The 15515-nt window shown below is 46.2% G+C and overlaps 1 protein-coding gene across 1 annotated transcript in view; it reads left to right on the top strand.

Moving 5' to 3' along the window:
- Nucleotides 1-5426: 5426 nt before the first annotated feature.
- PYGB (glycogen phosphorylase B) overlaps nt 5427-15515 on the top strand; it is a 54272-nt gene continuing 44183 nt past the window's right edge. Inside the window, exon 1 of the mRNA XM_061209591.1 lies at nt 5427-5774. Coding sequence (XP_061065574.1) covers nt 5532-5774 — 243 coding nt within the window. The 5' untranslated portion in view covers nt 5427-5531. The remainder of the gene's footprint in view (nt 5775-15515) is intronic.

Below are 15515 nucleotides of genomic sequence, written 5' to 3'. Positions count from 1 at the left end.
GCACATTCCCACCAACAGTGCACGAGATTCCCTTTCTTCACGTCCTTGCCAACACTTGTCTTTTCATGCACGTGGCCATCTGTATGTCTTCTTTGGGAAATTGTCTATTCAGATTCTCTGCTCATTTTTTAATCAGGTTGTTTGTTTTGTTTCTGTTTTTGTTTTTGCTTTGCTATTGAGTTGTATGAATTCTTTATGTATTTTTAATATTAACCCCTTATCAGATATGAGATTTGCAAATATTTTCTCCCATTCAGTAGGTTGCCTTTTCATTCTGTTGATGGTTTCCTTTGCTGTGCAGAAGCTTTTGAAAGACTTGTACACTGGAAACTGTATGACATTGATGAAAGAAATTGAAGAAGACACAAATGGAAAGATATTTCATGCTTATGGATCAGAAGAATTAATATTGTTAAAATGTCCATACTACCCAAAGCAATCTACAGATTCAATGCAATCCCTATCAAAATTCTGATGGTATTTTTCACAGAAATAGAACAGTCCTAAAATTTGTGTGGAGTCACAAAAGACCATGAAAAACCAAAGCAATCTTGAGAAAGAAGAACAAAGATGGAGGCACCACGCACCCTGCTTTCAAACTATATTGCAGAGCTATAATAATCAAAACAGACACATAGATCAATGGACCAGAATAGCAAGCCCAAAAATAAACCCATGCATATATGGTCAATTAATTTACAACTAAGCAGTCAAGAATATACAATGGGGAAAGGACAGTCCCTTCAATAAATGGTGCTGGAAAAACTGGACAACGACATACAAAAGAAATAAACTGGACCACAATCTTACACCATACACATAAATTAATTCAAAATGGGTTAAAGACTTGAACGTGAGACCTGAAACTGTAAAACTCCTAGAAGAAAACATAGGTAGAAACTCCTTGACATCAGTCTTGGCAATAATTTTTTTTTTTTTAAATCTGACTCCAAAAGCAAGGCCATAAAAGCAAAAATAAACACTAAACACTAAAAAGCTTCTGCACAGCAAAGGCACCATCAACAAATTGAAAAGGCAACCCTTAGATTTTTTCAGTCTCCTCATGGTCTCCCCTCAGGCCTGTAGGCTGAGAGAAGATTCTCTCCCTGGGGCAGGCAGAGGGTCAGGTCTGCTCCTTCCTGGTGAAGCCCTGGGTACTGCAGGGGCTGGGCTCATGGGGAGGGGTCCTTGACTGCCTACTGAGTCACAAAATGTTGCCTAAAAGAAAGCAGGAGAATTGAAAATCCGGAGAACAGGGACACTGACCTTCCCTCTCTGCCCCCCAAATTTCCTGTGGAGCCAAATATCCTCTTGTTTTCCCAGTGGGAGTTCCTGGTAGGACGCCACCCAAACCAAACAGCAGGGCTAAAGGGTTAGCAAAGCAAATAGGCTTTCGGCAAGAAGACTTCCTTCACTTCTCTCTTGGATGGACTCTTCATACTCAGCTCAAAGCTTCAGCTGGAATGTCTCTGAACAAAATGAATCTCAGGCGGAACTCAGTGTTGCTTCCTAGAGGCTTGGATTTGCAAAGGCTTCCTGTTTGATGGAGGCTGTTTTTGGTACTTAAGCTCTTTCTAGCTTTTACTTCTGACCTAGTGAGTTTTTTTTTTTTTAAAGAATATTTTTATAGAGGTATTTTCATATAGTAAAATGCACAGATCTTAAGAATAGAGTTCAAACCACTGTGACAGATACACTCATGTAGCCCATATCCCTATTCTGTCACCCCAGAAACTCCCCAGACAATCCCCCTAGCCTTGGCCCCTGGGGGACTGTTCTGAATCCCATCACAACACATTACTTTTGCCAATTCTGGAACTTCATGTCAATGAAATTGTACAACATGTGCTCTTTTGTGTCTGGCCTTCCACTCGGCATAAGGTTTGTGAGATTCACCGGTGTCATTCCTCTTTATGGTTGAGTTAGTATTCCACTATTTCAATATCCTACTTTGTTTCTTCACTTTCCTGTTGATAGTCACCTGGGCTGTTTCCAGTTTGGGGCATTAGTGATAAGGCTCCTGTGAACATCCTTGCACAAGTTGTTTTGTGGGCATAGGTTTTTATTTATCTTGGATGAATACCTAAAAGTAGAATGGCTGGGCCACATAGTAAGTGTATGTTTAACTACTGACTATTTTATTATAAGAAACTGCCACACTGTTTCCAACATGGCTCTAATGGTTACACTCCCTTGAGCAGCACTCCACCGCCTCACCACCACTCTGTGCTGTTGGTCACTTTCTTTTTTTCTTTCTTTTTTTTAAAGGCTGCTTTTTTTTTTTTAAACACATTTATTTATTTATTTATTTAGTTTATTTTTGGCTGTGTTGGGTCTTAGTTGTGGCACGCGGGATCTTCATTGAGGCACATGGGATCTCTCCTTGCGGCATGCGGGCTCTTCCTTGCGGTGCGCGGGCTTCTCTCTAGTGTGGCGCATGGGTTCCAGAGCGTGTGGGCTCTGTAGTTTGCAGCATGCAGGCTCTCTCATTGAGGCGTGCGAGCTCAGCAGTTGTGGCGCACGGGCTTAGTTGCCACGTGGCATGTGGGATCTTACTTCCCTGATCAGGGATTGAACCTGCGTCCCCTGCATTGGAAGGCGGATTCTTTACCACTGGACCACCAGGGAAGTCCCTGTCGGTCACTTTCATGTTGACCATTGTATGTAGCAGGTAAGTCCTGCTGCCCGCTGGGGTTTTAATGTGCGTTTTCCCAATGCGATCTAGTGAATTTTAAAGAGGCTTCAAGAATTCTTCCCAGGCCAGCCACCTCCCACGCCTCAGTCCACCCTTGCCTGGCATGTGGCACCTAGAACCGTGGGGATTTGCTCTATTCGGGGTACTGCGAGTGTGAGGCAGTGCTGGGGACATGGGGCCCTCCCCCAGGAGCGTACACTCCAGGTCAGGGGCAGCACTCTCTGTGAGGGGCGGATTCAGGCCATACAGTCTCTGTCACAATGCTCAGCTCTGCCATGGATGTGTGAAAGCAGCCCTAGAGAAAATATAAAGGAATGAGTGTAGCTGTATTTGTAGACACTGAAATTTGGATTTCATGTAATTTTCGTACCTCATGAATTATTCTTCTTTTCACTTGTTTCAATCATTTAAAAATGTAGGGCTTCCCTGGTGGCACAGTGGTTAAGAATCCACCTGCCAATGCAGGGAACACGGGTTCGAGCCCTGGTCCAGGAAGATCCCACATGCCATGGAGCAACTAAGCCCGTGCGCCACAACTACTGAGCCTGTGCTCTAGAGCCCACGAACTACAACTACTGAGCCCGCACGCCTAGAGCCCTTGCTCTGCAACAAGAGAAGCTACCACAATGAGAAGCCCGCGCACCACAACGAAGAGTAGTCCCTGCTCGCCACAACTAGAGAAAGCCCACACACAGCAACAAAGACCCAACGCAGCCAAAAATAAATAAATAAAATAAATAAATTTATTAAAAAAAATAAAAATATAGACAGCGTTCCTAACTTGAGGGCCATGTAAAAACAGGTGGTGGGCCAGCTTGGGCTGAGGGTGGGCAGAGGCAGCCCCCCGAGATGCAGCTTGAAACCAGGCTGCAGGACCTTCACTGCAAATCCGCCCCTCCAGTGAGGGACTCCCCAGGGGTGAGGGCTGCAGAGTGCAAGATCCAGACCAGGGAGGCCTGTGGATGTTGGTTGTGTGTCCTTCGCAGCCCCTCACAGCCCCACAGGCTCCACAGTTCGGGGGCTCCTTCTCTCTCCCCACCCCCAGCTCTCTCACTGACCCCGGCTCTGACCACTTTCCCTTCTGCCTGGTGCCTTTGGGATGGGACACATGAGAATGCCTGCCCGCTGCAGTTGGGTGCCTGCCTTCACCTGTCCCCTCAAGTCCCCCAGGCCCAGCCTGAGGACCTGCTAGGGAGGGCCTGAGAGTGGTTTAGCAAGCTTACCTGGCTGGGGTTGTGGTTTGCAGGAGCTGAGGTGGGCTCAGCCCTCTGCTGAGGGGCTGTCCAGTCTGCAGCCTGGGTAGGATGGTTCTGGGGAGTGTCTGGGAGGCAGGGGAGCCCATGAGGAAACTACCACAGGAATCCCAGCAAGAGGACCCAAAAGAGCAGCTAAGGACTGACTAGATACATAGGGAATGAAATGGCTGGAGGACCCAGACTTCCTCTTGGAGGACCGGCTCCTGAGAGAGAGCCCTTGGGAGCTTGGGAGAGAAGGCAGGCCCACCATGCCTGATGTTATTGGCACTGGATCTGGGAGCAAGCAGGAAGGCTTTGGCCTAAAGAAGGATCTGGAGCCCCGTTGGGTGTGGAGGGAGGGCAAGGAAACAGGATGAGCTGTGGAGAAAGATGGTGGAAGGCCCTGGGCCGCACCTGTGACCCACCCCCCCCACCGGGCACTGCCCCAGGACCACACCCACAGACGCTCCCCACATGGGGTAGCTGCCACGTGTGCAGTGATGAGCTTGCACACCACATGTAATCAGAGCTTTTCCAGATGCCACGGATTCACCCACTCGCCCTCCCTGCCCATCCCCTCCCCCCATCTATGTCCACCTCTAAGGCTCAGCACCATCCTAGGTCTGCAGGCCCAGAGATTGGCCAGTCTTAGAAACTCACGTGAGTGGAATCCTTCAGGCTGTGCTCTTTAGCGCTGCCTACTCTCACTCAGCATTGTTCGTCTGCGTATTGGATGTGGTCGATCATTCTCACGGCTGGGGACTATGCAACTGTGGGAATATGCCACAGTTTATTTATCAGTCCAGCATTGATGGGCATTTTTGTGGTTTCCAGTTTGGGACTGTTTTGAATATTTGAATATTATGAGCATTTCTGTACATGCCTTTTGGTTGGTATAAGCATTCATTTCTGTTGGGTATTTTCTTTGGACTAGAATTGCTGGGTCAGAAGTAGGTGTTTAGCTTCAGTGAATACTGCCAGTTTTTCAATGTTAAACCAACCTGTAAGGACTCTCCTTGATGCAGAGACCCCAGAGGCCAAGATAGGATCAGGGAGGAGCAGTGGGAGCAACCCTGAAGCCAGGGACCCGAAGACGGCCCTGGGGAACAGCAGCGGTGGTGCTAGCGGCTGTAGACCAGAGGGCTGCTGGTGAGAGTGAGCAAGAGGGCCCCAGATGAGGACCTGCAGGTAGGAACCAGGTGAGCAGCTTTAGGGAGGGGGAGGAGCAGGAGGAGACACTGTCCCAGGGAGTGGACATGAAGAGGGTTGCTGGCAGGAATGGGCCACACCCCCAGGACCTCATCCTCAGCTCTGCAAATTGAGAAACTCAGCAATACTCCTTCACCCAGGGGTAGGTGCACGGCCCCTCCAGGAGGCCCGTCCCACCCTGCGACCCCGCCCTTCCTCAGGCCCCGCCCCTCATTTGGTCCGGCGCAGCGCGCAGGCGCACCCTCAGCACCTCCCTTCCTCGCCGCCGCAGCGCAGTGCGCAGGCGCGGCCTGGCAGCCGGCGAAGCTGCAGCATCCTCCGTGCGGGCGTGTCTCCGCGGCTCATCTTGCCCTCCTCGTCCTCGTCCTCCTCCTCCTCGGACTGCCGGCACGATGGCGAAGCCGCTGACGGACGGCGAGAGGCGGAAGCAGATCAGCGTGCGCGGGCTGGCGGGGCTGGGCGACGTGGCCGAGGTGCGGAAGAGCTTCAACCGGCACCTGCACTTCACGCTCGTCAAGGACCGCAACGTGGCTACGCGCCGCGACTACTACCTGGCGCTGGCGCACACGGTGCGAGACCACCTGGTGGGCCGCTGGATCCGCACGCAGCAGCACTACTACGAGCGCGACCCCAAGGTGAGGCGGCACCGGGGTGGGGAGAGACCCCCGGTGAGGAGGGACCTCCCCCCGAGATGGGGAGAGACCGCCCTCCGGGTGGGGAGGGATCCCCGGTGAGGAGAGACCCCCAAGGTGAAGAGAGCCCCCTGAGATGGGGAGCGACCCCCCCTCCCCCCAGTTGAGGAGAGACCACCGGGTGAGGCATCCCCACACACGGCGTCGCCTAACCCTAACCTCCCGTACTGGGTGGCCTGGAGCCCTGCGGTTGGGGCCTGCTGTCCGGGCGGGCAGAGATGGGGGGCGTCACTGGGAAGCCTGCTGAGGAGAAGGAGCCCGCAGTGATGGGCTCTGCCTTCCAGGCGCTCACACCTACCTTGAAGAGCTTCACTTAGCTTAAGGTTGGCGGACGTTAAGGAATTGTTTATTCTTTTTACATTTTACACACATGTAGGTTTATGGTAGAAAAGTACAAAATACACGACAGAAAATTTGGTTATCACCTCCGTTATTAACTGTGTTAAAATATAGGTGCATGTCCTTCTACATCTTTTCCTGTTCTTGAATATATATGCACACTTTTAAAAAGCATGCTGTATATACAATTTTGTGGCTCTTCTGTTTCATTCATCAACATTTGTAGGTTTTTCAACAGCTTTCCAAGTCAGTAAATATGATTCTCCAAACTGGTAGTTTTCAGTTTGATGGGTATGGGCTTGGCCAGGCCCCTGCTACCAGTTTTGTTTGTTTGGTTTTTTGTTTTTGTTTTTTTCCTCTTGACCATGGAGAGTTTTATCCTTTCTACTATACTAATGTAGAGTGAAAACTGGTGAGGAAAGGACACACTTGCAGGCCTGAAGCCAATTTGCACGGATTTGACTTGAAGTGTACACCTGAGCACTGGGCAGTTGCTTTGTTGATAGTATTTTACAGTATTTTTGTAGGGCATTAAGAAATGTTTAATAATTGCTAAGTCTGAGATTGGTTGCTTTTCCGAACTTATTCTGGGGCACTCTTTTTTTCTAAAAGAGAGGTGGTAAAAAGGACAGATTTGTTAGAATACCAACTAGGATCTTCATATTTAGTATGCAAGACAGTGAAGAAAGTAGTGGCACCAAATGGCAGAAACAGGTTATTTCAACAAGGGCTTGGGATGACTTTGCCAGGGAAACTGGCCAACAGGCAGTGGCTCCCCCAGAATTCCCTGCTGATGGCAGAGCTCTGATTTGCAATATCATTGTTATTCATGTAGCAGGTGACAAGGTACATCTCTGACGGCACATTCAAGGGTATTTCCCTGCAGCTGGACCAGAACACACCGCAACACAGTGGGGTCCCATTAGAGTGTTTATCTATATTTAGATCCTGAAAAGGCTAGTGATGGGCTCGGGGATTACGGAAATAACCTTTCATGAACAGGATTAAATCCCTCTAACAAAACAGGTTTGCTGATCCTCACTGATTGCTATGGTGGCTATAGGTGTAAACCTTTCTCTTCTTTAAAGCCACACAGCCTGTAAATGGAAGGTTGTTTGCTTGTCCTGGAGAGGAAGGTCATTTGAAAGTGGAAAGTTGGAATTTGAGTGCTTCAGTCTGGCTAATTCATGTTGAAAATAAGCTCATCATCTCCTTTTTCTGCAAAAGTTACATGTTTGCTTGTAAAGAACAAGAAACAGGCCCCAGGAGGATCAGAGCTGAGAGGATGTGGAAGGTCTCCCAATAATAATCCTGCAGAGCCACATCCCCAGCCTAAGAACAGCTTCAAGGATGTGTACCACTGCACTGCAGACTTAGGCAGCCTGACGATCTAAACAATAAGTTAAAGTGCTTTTATTTAATATTTTTATTTACTTTAAAACAGTTATGCAAGTCCTTGTGATTATTGGAGAAAAAATTAGGAAACACAGATAAGCCAAAAGGAAAAAATTAACTGTAATCTCACCACCTAGTGGTAACACTGTAAATGCTACAGACATCTTGTGTTCCACATCTCTTTTTCCGTGCAGGTAGAAACATTTGTTTTTATTACACAAAATAGTATTGTGCTATGCTGCACCTATTGTTGCATAACTCTCAAGCACTCTATTTTTGGTAATAATAGAAACAGTTGAAGCTCAGTGCTCAGAGGAAGAGTTTTCAAGTAAGCTGCCTGGCAAATCAGCAAGTCAAAAAATCTGGCTAAAATTAAGAAGTCTGCTCTTGGCAGGAGGCAGGCTTTGTTCTAAAGACGGCTCCAGGAGTCTCTGAAGTGATGGCAAGGTCAGGACTCCACTGCAAACTCAGGGATGGAAAAGAGCTGGGTGGTGAGGGATGGCTCACACAAATCCAGGCTCCTCAAGTCCTGGCTTTACCATTTGGCCTGTTTGACCCTTGGGCTTGGGTGGATTTCTTAACCTTTCTTGGTCTCAGTTTCTTCATCTTTAAAATAAGGAAGGTCAAGCTAGGTAATCCATCCCTGAGTACCTTGCCGTTCTAAAACATTGTAGCTTTGTGTTCACTGATAAAATGTTTCCATTTTATATTAACATTCCATCCAAAAAGAATTTGAGAATGCTTAAGCAAGATATGCTGCAAAAGTTTCAACTTCATAGAAGACCTCAAAGAGAAAGTTGGGGCAAGACAGTAAGGGTAGGAAAGTGGGTTAAGTTCAGATGCACGGTCAGGACACAAAATGCAGATGTAAGTTCTGGCAACCAAAGCAAATTGCAGATCATGCCCAGTTATGGGAGTCATGGAATCTCTGCAGTAAATTCTAGAATGAGCAGGTGCGAGATTTCTTCCATGGGTCTTTAAAGCAGACGTTGTACGATGTGGACAGCTGGCCTGATTGCATCCCTGCAGTGGATGGACTGGCCAGTTTACCATGGCTCTTCCCCATGAGCTCTTGGCATAACCATAATGGTGGACTAAGGAAAGGAGCTCTACCACTGGGTCCAGACTGCTGTCCTAAATATTTCTAGTAAGAAAATCATGATGAATACAATTAATCTTATGGTTTGGCTGGATCTGGGAGTTAAAGGAAGATGATCTAGAGCAGTTTTTTGTTGCCTTGGCTGCACACAACCCCTACTTCTGAAATTTTGTTTTAATTAGGCAGGAGTGGGTCCAGCACTGGGATCTTTTTGACCCACTTAACTGTTCTGATGTGTTTGCCCTCATCTGTGTGAAGTTGACCTTGTATCCCATGGGCAAGCTTCCCTGATAGCAGAGAGCTCAGTTACTTTCTCTGGCCAGAAGCTGGGGCGGGGCAGATGTTTCGTGTTGCTGATTACCCTGACAGCTTGCCAAATGGAAGGTAGGCTGAAGCCGTCATTTATGAGATTAGGAAGCTTTGGGTGTGTGCCGTGATTTTTCTTAGAAGACAGTCTAGCCTCTGCTCCTGCAGGCTGTGATGGTTAATTTTGTGTGGCAACTTGGCTGGGCTATGGTGCCCAGATATTTGGTCAAATATTATTCTGGTTGTTTGTGTGAAGGTGTTTTCTAGATGAGATTAACATTAAAGTCAGTGGATTTTGAGGAGAGTAGATTACCCTCCGTAATGCAGATGGGCCTCTAATCAGTTGAAGGCCTGAACAGAACAAAGACTGATACCCCCACCATACCCACCTCCCCTCTCTTCCTCTCCGCATCCCTCCCCAGCCAGAAGGAATTTTCCGGCAGAAGGCCTTTGGACTCCAAGTGCTGCTCCTTCTTGGGTCTTCAGCCTGCAGGCTCACCCCAGCAGATTTTGGTCTTGGACCCCCATGATTATGTGACCCAATTCCTTAAAATAAATCTCTGTGTATATATCCTGTTGATTCTGTTTCTCTGGGGAACCCTGACTTATACCCAGGTCCTGTGGATGGCTAACCCTTTGTATCTTTATGAAATATTGTAACCGATCTCATTTCTGCATCCTAGCCCTTTACAGATGATTTTTTAAACGTTTACTTTATGTGATTTCAGACTTTTACAAGTTGCAAGAATGTTACAAAGAATTCCCATATGCTCTTTATCCGGATTCCCCAAACATGAAACATTTTTAACACGTTTGTTATGTCTTTCTCTCTGTATAAATACATTTTTTCTGTGAACCATTTGAAAGTAAGTTTTAGACTTGATACCCCTTTCCCCCTGAAAACTCAGATGTGTGACTTGGAAAATCAAGGAGATTCCCTTATACCACCAGAGCATTTGGAAAAAACTCAGGGTGTTCACACCAACACGGTGTTGTCACCTGCAGACCTTACTCAGCTCTGTCAGCTGTGCCGCTGGTAAGAAATACAAGGAAGAAAACTGAGAGAACTTTACACATCTTTCCAGATATACCTCCTTTTTTCCCGCCCATTAAACAGAGCAGGCTCTAACCCATATGGAAACCCACACATTTTAAGACATGAAGCAGGTAAACAGCAGGCAACAGATAGCTGGCTCTTTTTTACCTTGTAGAGAATGGGGCTCTTAGGATATGGCGAAGGGAAGAGAAATGAACACAGAAATTTAGAAAGGTAATTGGACAACTGAAAAGTATGGTTAAATTTCCTCTAAGATCAGGGACAAGACAAGGTTGCCCACTCTCACCACTATTATTCAACATAGTTTTGGAAGTTTTAGCCACAGCAGTCAGAGAAGAAAAAGAAATAAAAGGACTCCAAATTGGAAAAGAAGAAGTAAAACTGTCACTGTTTGCAGATGACATGATACTATACATAGAGAATCCTAAAGATGCTACCAGAAAACCACTAAAGCTAATCAATGAATTTGGTAGAGTAGCAGGATACAAAATTAATGCACAGAAATCTCTTGCATTCCTATACACTAATGATGAAAAATCTGAAAGAGAAATTAAGGAAACACTACTATTTACCATTGCAACAAAAAGAATAAAATATCTAGGAATAAACCTACCTAAGGAGACAAAAGACCTGTATGCAGAAAACTATAAGACACTGATGAAAGAAATTAAAGGTGATACAAACAGATGGAGAGATATACCATGCTCTTGGATTGGAATAATCAACATTTTGAAAATGACTGTAATACCCAAAGCAATCTACAGATTCAATGCAATCCCTATCAAACTACCAACGGCATTTTTCACAGAACTAGAACAAAAAATTTCACCATTTGTATGGAAACACAAAAGACCCCGAATAGCCAAAGCAATCTTGAGAAAGAAAAACGGAGCTGGAGGAATCAGTCTCCCGGACTTCAGACTATACTACAAAGCTACAGTAATCAAGACAGTATGGTACTGGCACAAAAACAGAAATATAGATCAATGGAACAGGATAGAAAGCCCAGAGATAAACCCATGCACCTATGGTCACCTTATCTTTGATAAAGGAGGCAAGAGTATACGGTGGAGGAAAGACAGCCTCTTCAATAAGTGGTGCTGGGAAAACTGGACATCTACATGTAAAAGAATGAAATTAGAACACTTTCTAACACCATACACAAAAATAAACTCAAAATGGATTAAAGACCTAACTGTAAGGCCAGACACTATAAAACTCTTAGAGGAAAACATAGGCAGAACATTCCGTGACATAAATCACAGCAAGATCCTTTTTGACCCACCTCCTAGAGAAATGGAAACAAAAACAAAAATAAACAAATGGGACCTAATGAAACTTAAAAGCTTTTGCACAGCAAAGGAAACCATAAACAAGATGAAAAGACAACCCTCAGAATGGGAGAAAATATTTGCAAACGAAGTAGCTGACCAAGGATTGATCTCCAAAACATACAAGCAGCTTATGCAGCTCAATATCAAAAAAACAAAGAACCCAATCAAAAAATGGGCAGAAGATCTAAATAGACATTTCTCCAAAGAAGACATACAGATTGCCAACAAACACATGAAAGAATGCTCAACATCACTAATCATTAGAGAAATGCAAATCAAAACTACAATGAGGTATCACCTCACACCAGTCAGAATGGCCATCATTAAAAAATCTACAAACAATAAATGCTGGAGAGGGTGTGGAGAAAAGGGAACCCTCTTGCACTGTTGGTGGAAATGTAAATTGATACAGCCACTATGGAGAACAGTATGGAGGTTCCTTAAAAAACTAAAAATAGAACTACCATACGACCCAGCAATCCCACTACTGGGCATATACCCTGAGAAAACCATAATTCAGAAAGAGTCATGTACCACAATGTTCATTGCAGCACTGTTTACAATAGCCAGGACATGGAAGCAACCTAGTGTCCATTGACAGATGAATGGATAAAGAAGATGTGGCACATATATGCAATGGAATATCACTCAGCCATGAAAAGAACTGAAATTGAGTTACTTGTAGTGAGGTGGATAGACCTAGAGTCAGTCATACAGAGTGAAATAAGTCAGAAAGAGAAAAACAAATACCATATGCTAACACATATATATGGAATCTAAAAAAAAAAAAAAAAGGGTTCTGATGAACCTAGGGGCAGGACAGGGATAAAGTTGCAGACATAGAGAATGGACTTGAGGACACGGGGAGGGGGAAGGGTAAGCTCGGACAAAGTGAGAGAGCAACATTGACAGCTATACACTACCAAATGTAAAATAGATAGCTAGTGGGAAGCAGCTGCATAGCACAGGGAGATCAGCTCAGTGCTTTGCAACCACCTAGAGGGGTGGGATAAGGAGGGTGGGAGGGAGACGCAAGAGGGAGGGGATGTGGGGATATATGTATACATATAGCTGATTCACTTTGTTATACAGCAGAAACTAACACAACATTGTAAAGCAATTATACTCCAATAAAGATGTTAAAAAAAAAAAAGTCTGGTTAACAATGCCTTCAACAGGATCTTCTGGAGTAGGAATTATATGTAATTTCAGTTTTAGCTGAGTGTCTTTTCTCAGCCTTGAAACACCATTTTTTTTTTAAAGGTGAAAGTAGCTCTGTTGAGAACACTGACTTATAACACTGAGTCACGAGTGTAGTTTGACATGGTCCAGATCACTTACTATAAATTGATTAGGCTCTGGCTATCTGTCAGGGACAAGGTGGCCTCCATGATTATCTGGCTCTGGGATGGGGTGAGTAGACGCTTTGTAGAGCTTAATGGCACATAAGGTGGAAGGCAGAGGACTGTGACACTGACGTCATGTAGCACAAAGTGAATTTGTTTCCTGCAGAACTAAGTGATCTCTGAGTGTAAAATCCCTGTAGATTTTACAGGGATAAAATACTGTAATTTTATCATATTTTACATTTTCCAAGTTGACTTTGCGCAAACAGACCTGTGTTCTACTCCTAGGTACCAGTACCTAAAATAAAAAACGAAATTCGTGGTCCACATTGAGACACAACCCACCAGTTAGGGGAAGCCAAGGTTCCCCGGCACTTCGCTCTGAAAGAAAGTACGAGTGTGACTTCATAGGTTGGGCCTTAAGAGGTGTGGTAGATAACGCTCAGCATCCTCACACAAGCACAGTAGTGGTTTTATAAAGCTGTTTCCTCCAAAAAGCCCCTGAGACGCAGTGGCGTGTACGCGGGGACATGCTCAGTGAGGACAGGGGTGGAAGGGCCCCTCCCCCCAGCTTCCCCTCCTCTCGCTGAGCTGCTCGGGCAGGGCGGCAGGCTGGAGGTGGCCTCAGTGCCTTTCTAGAGGCTGGGGGGCCCACTGGAGCTGACTTCTGTATTGGGTCAGTGGTCAGTGTCCCTGTGTCATGTCAGGGCCCGCTCTGTCTGGCGGGAGCCACTCTGTGCTGCGAGAGGGCAGCTCGTGGGCTAAGACGCCGCTGCGGCACCGACAGGATCTGATAGACAAGAGGAGTGAGGCTGCGTGTTCCTGGCGCAGGCGGACACCTTCCTGGCCGGATCTGCCTGTAGAATCAGGTTCTTGCTGGTGGTGAAGTCGATTGCTCCAGTCTGTGCTTCGATGCCCTGAGTGTTGAAAGTTCTTTCTTTCCTTTTCCTGCAGAGTGTTCAGACCCTTCTGTTAAACAAGGACTCTAAACACACTTTTAGGAGAGGGAAAAGAAATTGGAGGTCTGTGAAAGTCCAATTCTATGTATTAATCTTGGTTGTATAGAGAGCAAAATGAGGCTCTACCTATTGACATTAAACTCCATTTTCACAGAGTTCATTAACTCCCAAGATTCTTTAGGAGATTAATATGTTGTATAATGTTTGTGTTGATCATATTTTCATCTGTGTCGAAGAGCTTTGTTTATGCTTTTCTGTGATGTTACCTGTTGGTGTGGGCTTTGCATGTAATAAATAAACTCAATTTATAACAAAAATTAAGGCCGCCTCTAGGCCATTTAACACTTGTTACAGCCATGTTGCAAAGAAGGGACTGCAAGAAAGATCAGTGACCTAGTTCAGGCCTGCAGACGGCCCCCCAGAGCTGTGTGGCAAGGTTAAGGGGTCCCTGCTGTTCTCAGGCTCAAGCAGGTGAACATCTGGTTCTCGATTGGCACCCCTGAGCCGGGAAGCCTTGTCCAAGGTTGCACAGATGGCGCCAGGGAGGCTGGAGGGGCTGGAGAGGTAGGAAGGGGCTGGGCCGGGCCTGCGATGGCCTTGGGCCTGCAGCAGCAGAGTTTGGGCCCGGCAAGGAGCTGGCCCTTTGCAGGTGGTTTTTTTCCAGAATTGTCACCCTGTTCTTTAGGTTCCACACCCCTCCCTGAAAATCTGGCCAGGTGAGGGGACCAGCATTGCTGAGTCCCAGGTAGGCATGGTGCTATCAGAGACATAAAGTGACCAGGTAGCCCCACCGGCCGCTGCGGGAGCCGGGATGGGACCCAGTCCGCGTGGTTCAAAATCTGTTCATGTCATTGGCCGGCTTCTCAAGCGCCTTCTTCAGTTTGATGGTTTCACGCTGAACCATCTTAAGGAAACTGGGGAAAACAAAATCAATATATGTGAAGAAACAATAAAAGTTCTCAAGTCACACAGACAAAAACAGCAACAGAAAACAAGGCACAGACCCTGAGTCCGGAGCTGCAGCGGTGCCTGGTGCAGAGCTGACCGTGGTCAGTCCTTTCTGAGTGGGCAGTGCTGGGGGGACCCTGGATGCCATGCTGCTCCTGCTGCCCTCTTGTTCAGGATGCCGCAGGAGGCTGCCCGGGCAGGTTTACAGAACTAAATACACAGCTGAACCCTGGACACCCAATGTTGAACTTGGGAGGAAAATGAAAGAGATTCAGAGGCTTTAAGACTGGGCCCAACATTTTATCCCTCAGTACCCATCTCTTAGAAAAAGAGATAATCAAGCTATTTTCATAGTGCTAGTTAAAAGTTGGAAACTTTAGCAGAAAGATCGAACTACAACTTTTAAAATACATACTTATAGTTAAAGGCAAAATAAAAACATCTTGATCATATCCCTGACATGCCAACTTTTTTTTTTTATAATATTTATTTATTTTTGGCTGTGTTGGGTCTTAGTTGCGGCACTCGGGATCTCTCATTGTGGTGCTCAGACTTCTCTCTAGTTGTGGTACACAGGTTCCAGAGTGCATGGGCTCAGTAGTTGCAGCGCACGGGCTTAGTTGCCCCGCAGTATGGGGGATCTTAGTTCCCCGACCAGGGATCGAACCTGCGTCTCGTGCACTGGAAGGCAGATTCTTTTTTTTTTTTTTTTTTTTAAATAAATTTATTTATTTTTGGCTGCTTTGGGTCTTCGTTGCTGCGCATGGGCTTTCTCTAGTTGCAGCGAGCGGGCTTCTCATTGCAGTGGCTTCTCTTGTTGCGGAGCACAGGCTCTAGGTATGCGGGTTTCAGTGGTTGTGGCACATGGGCTCAGTAGTTGTGGCTCTCAGGCTCTAGAGCG

This window comes from Eubalaena glacialis, chromosome 13 (genome assembly GCF_028564815.1).
Source record: "Eubalaena glacialis isolate mEubGla1 chromosome 13, mEubGla1.1.hap2.+ XY, whole genome shotgun sequence".
Taxonomy (NCBI): domain Eukaryota; kingdom Metazoa; phylum Chordata; class Mammalia; order Artiodactyla; family Balaenidae; genus Eubalaena; species Eubalaena glacialis.
The sequence above is the reverse complement of the archived record's forward strand: the minus strand, read 5'-3'. Positions and strand labels throughout refer to the sequence as shown.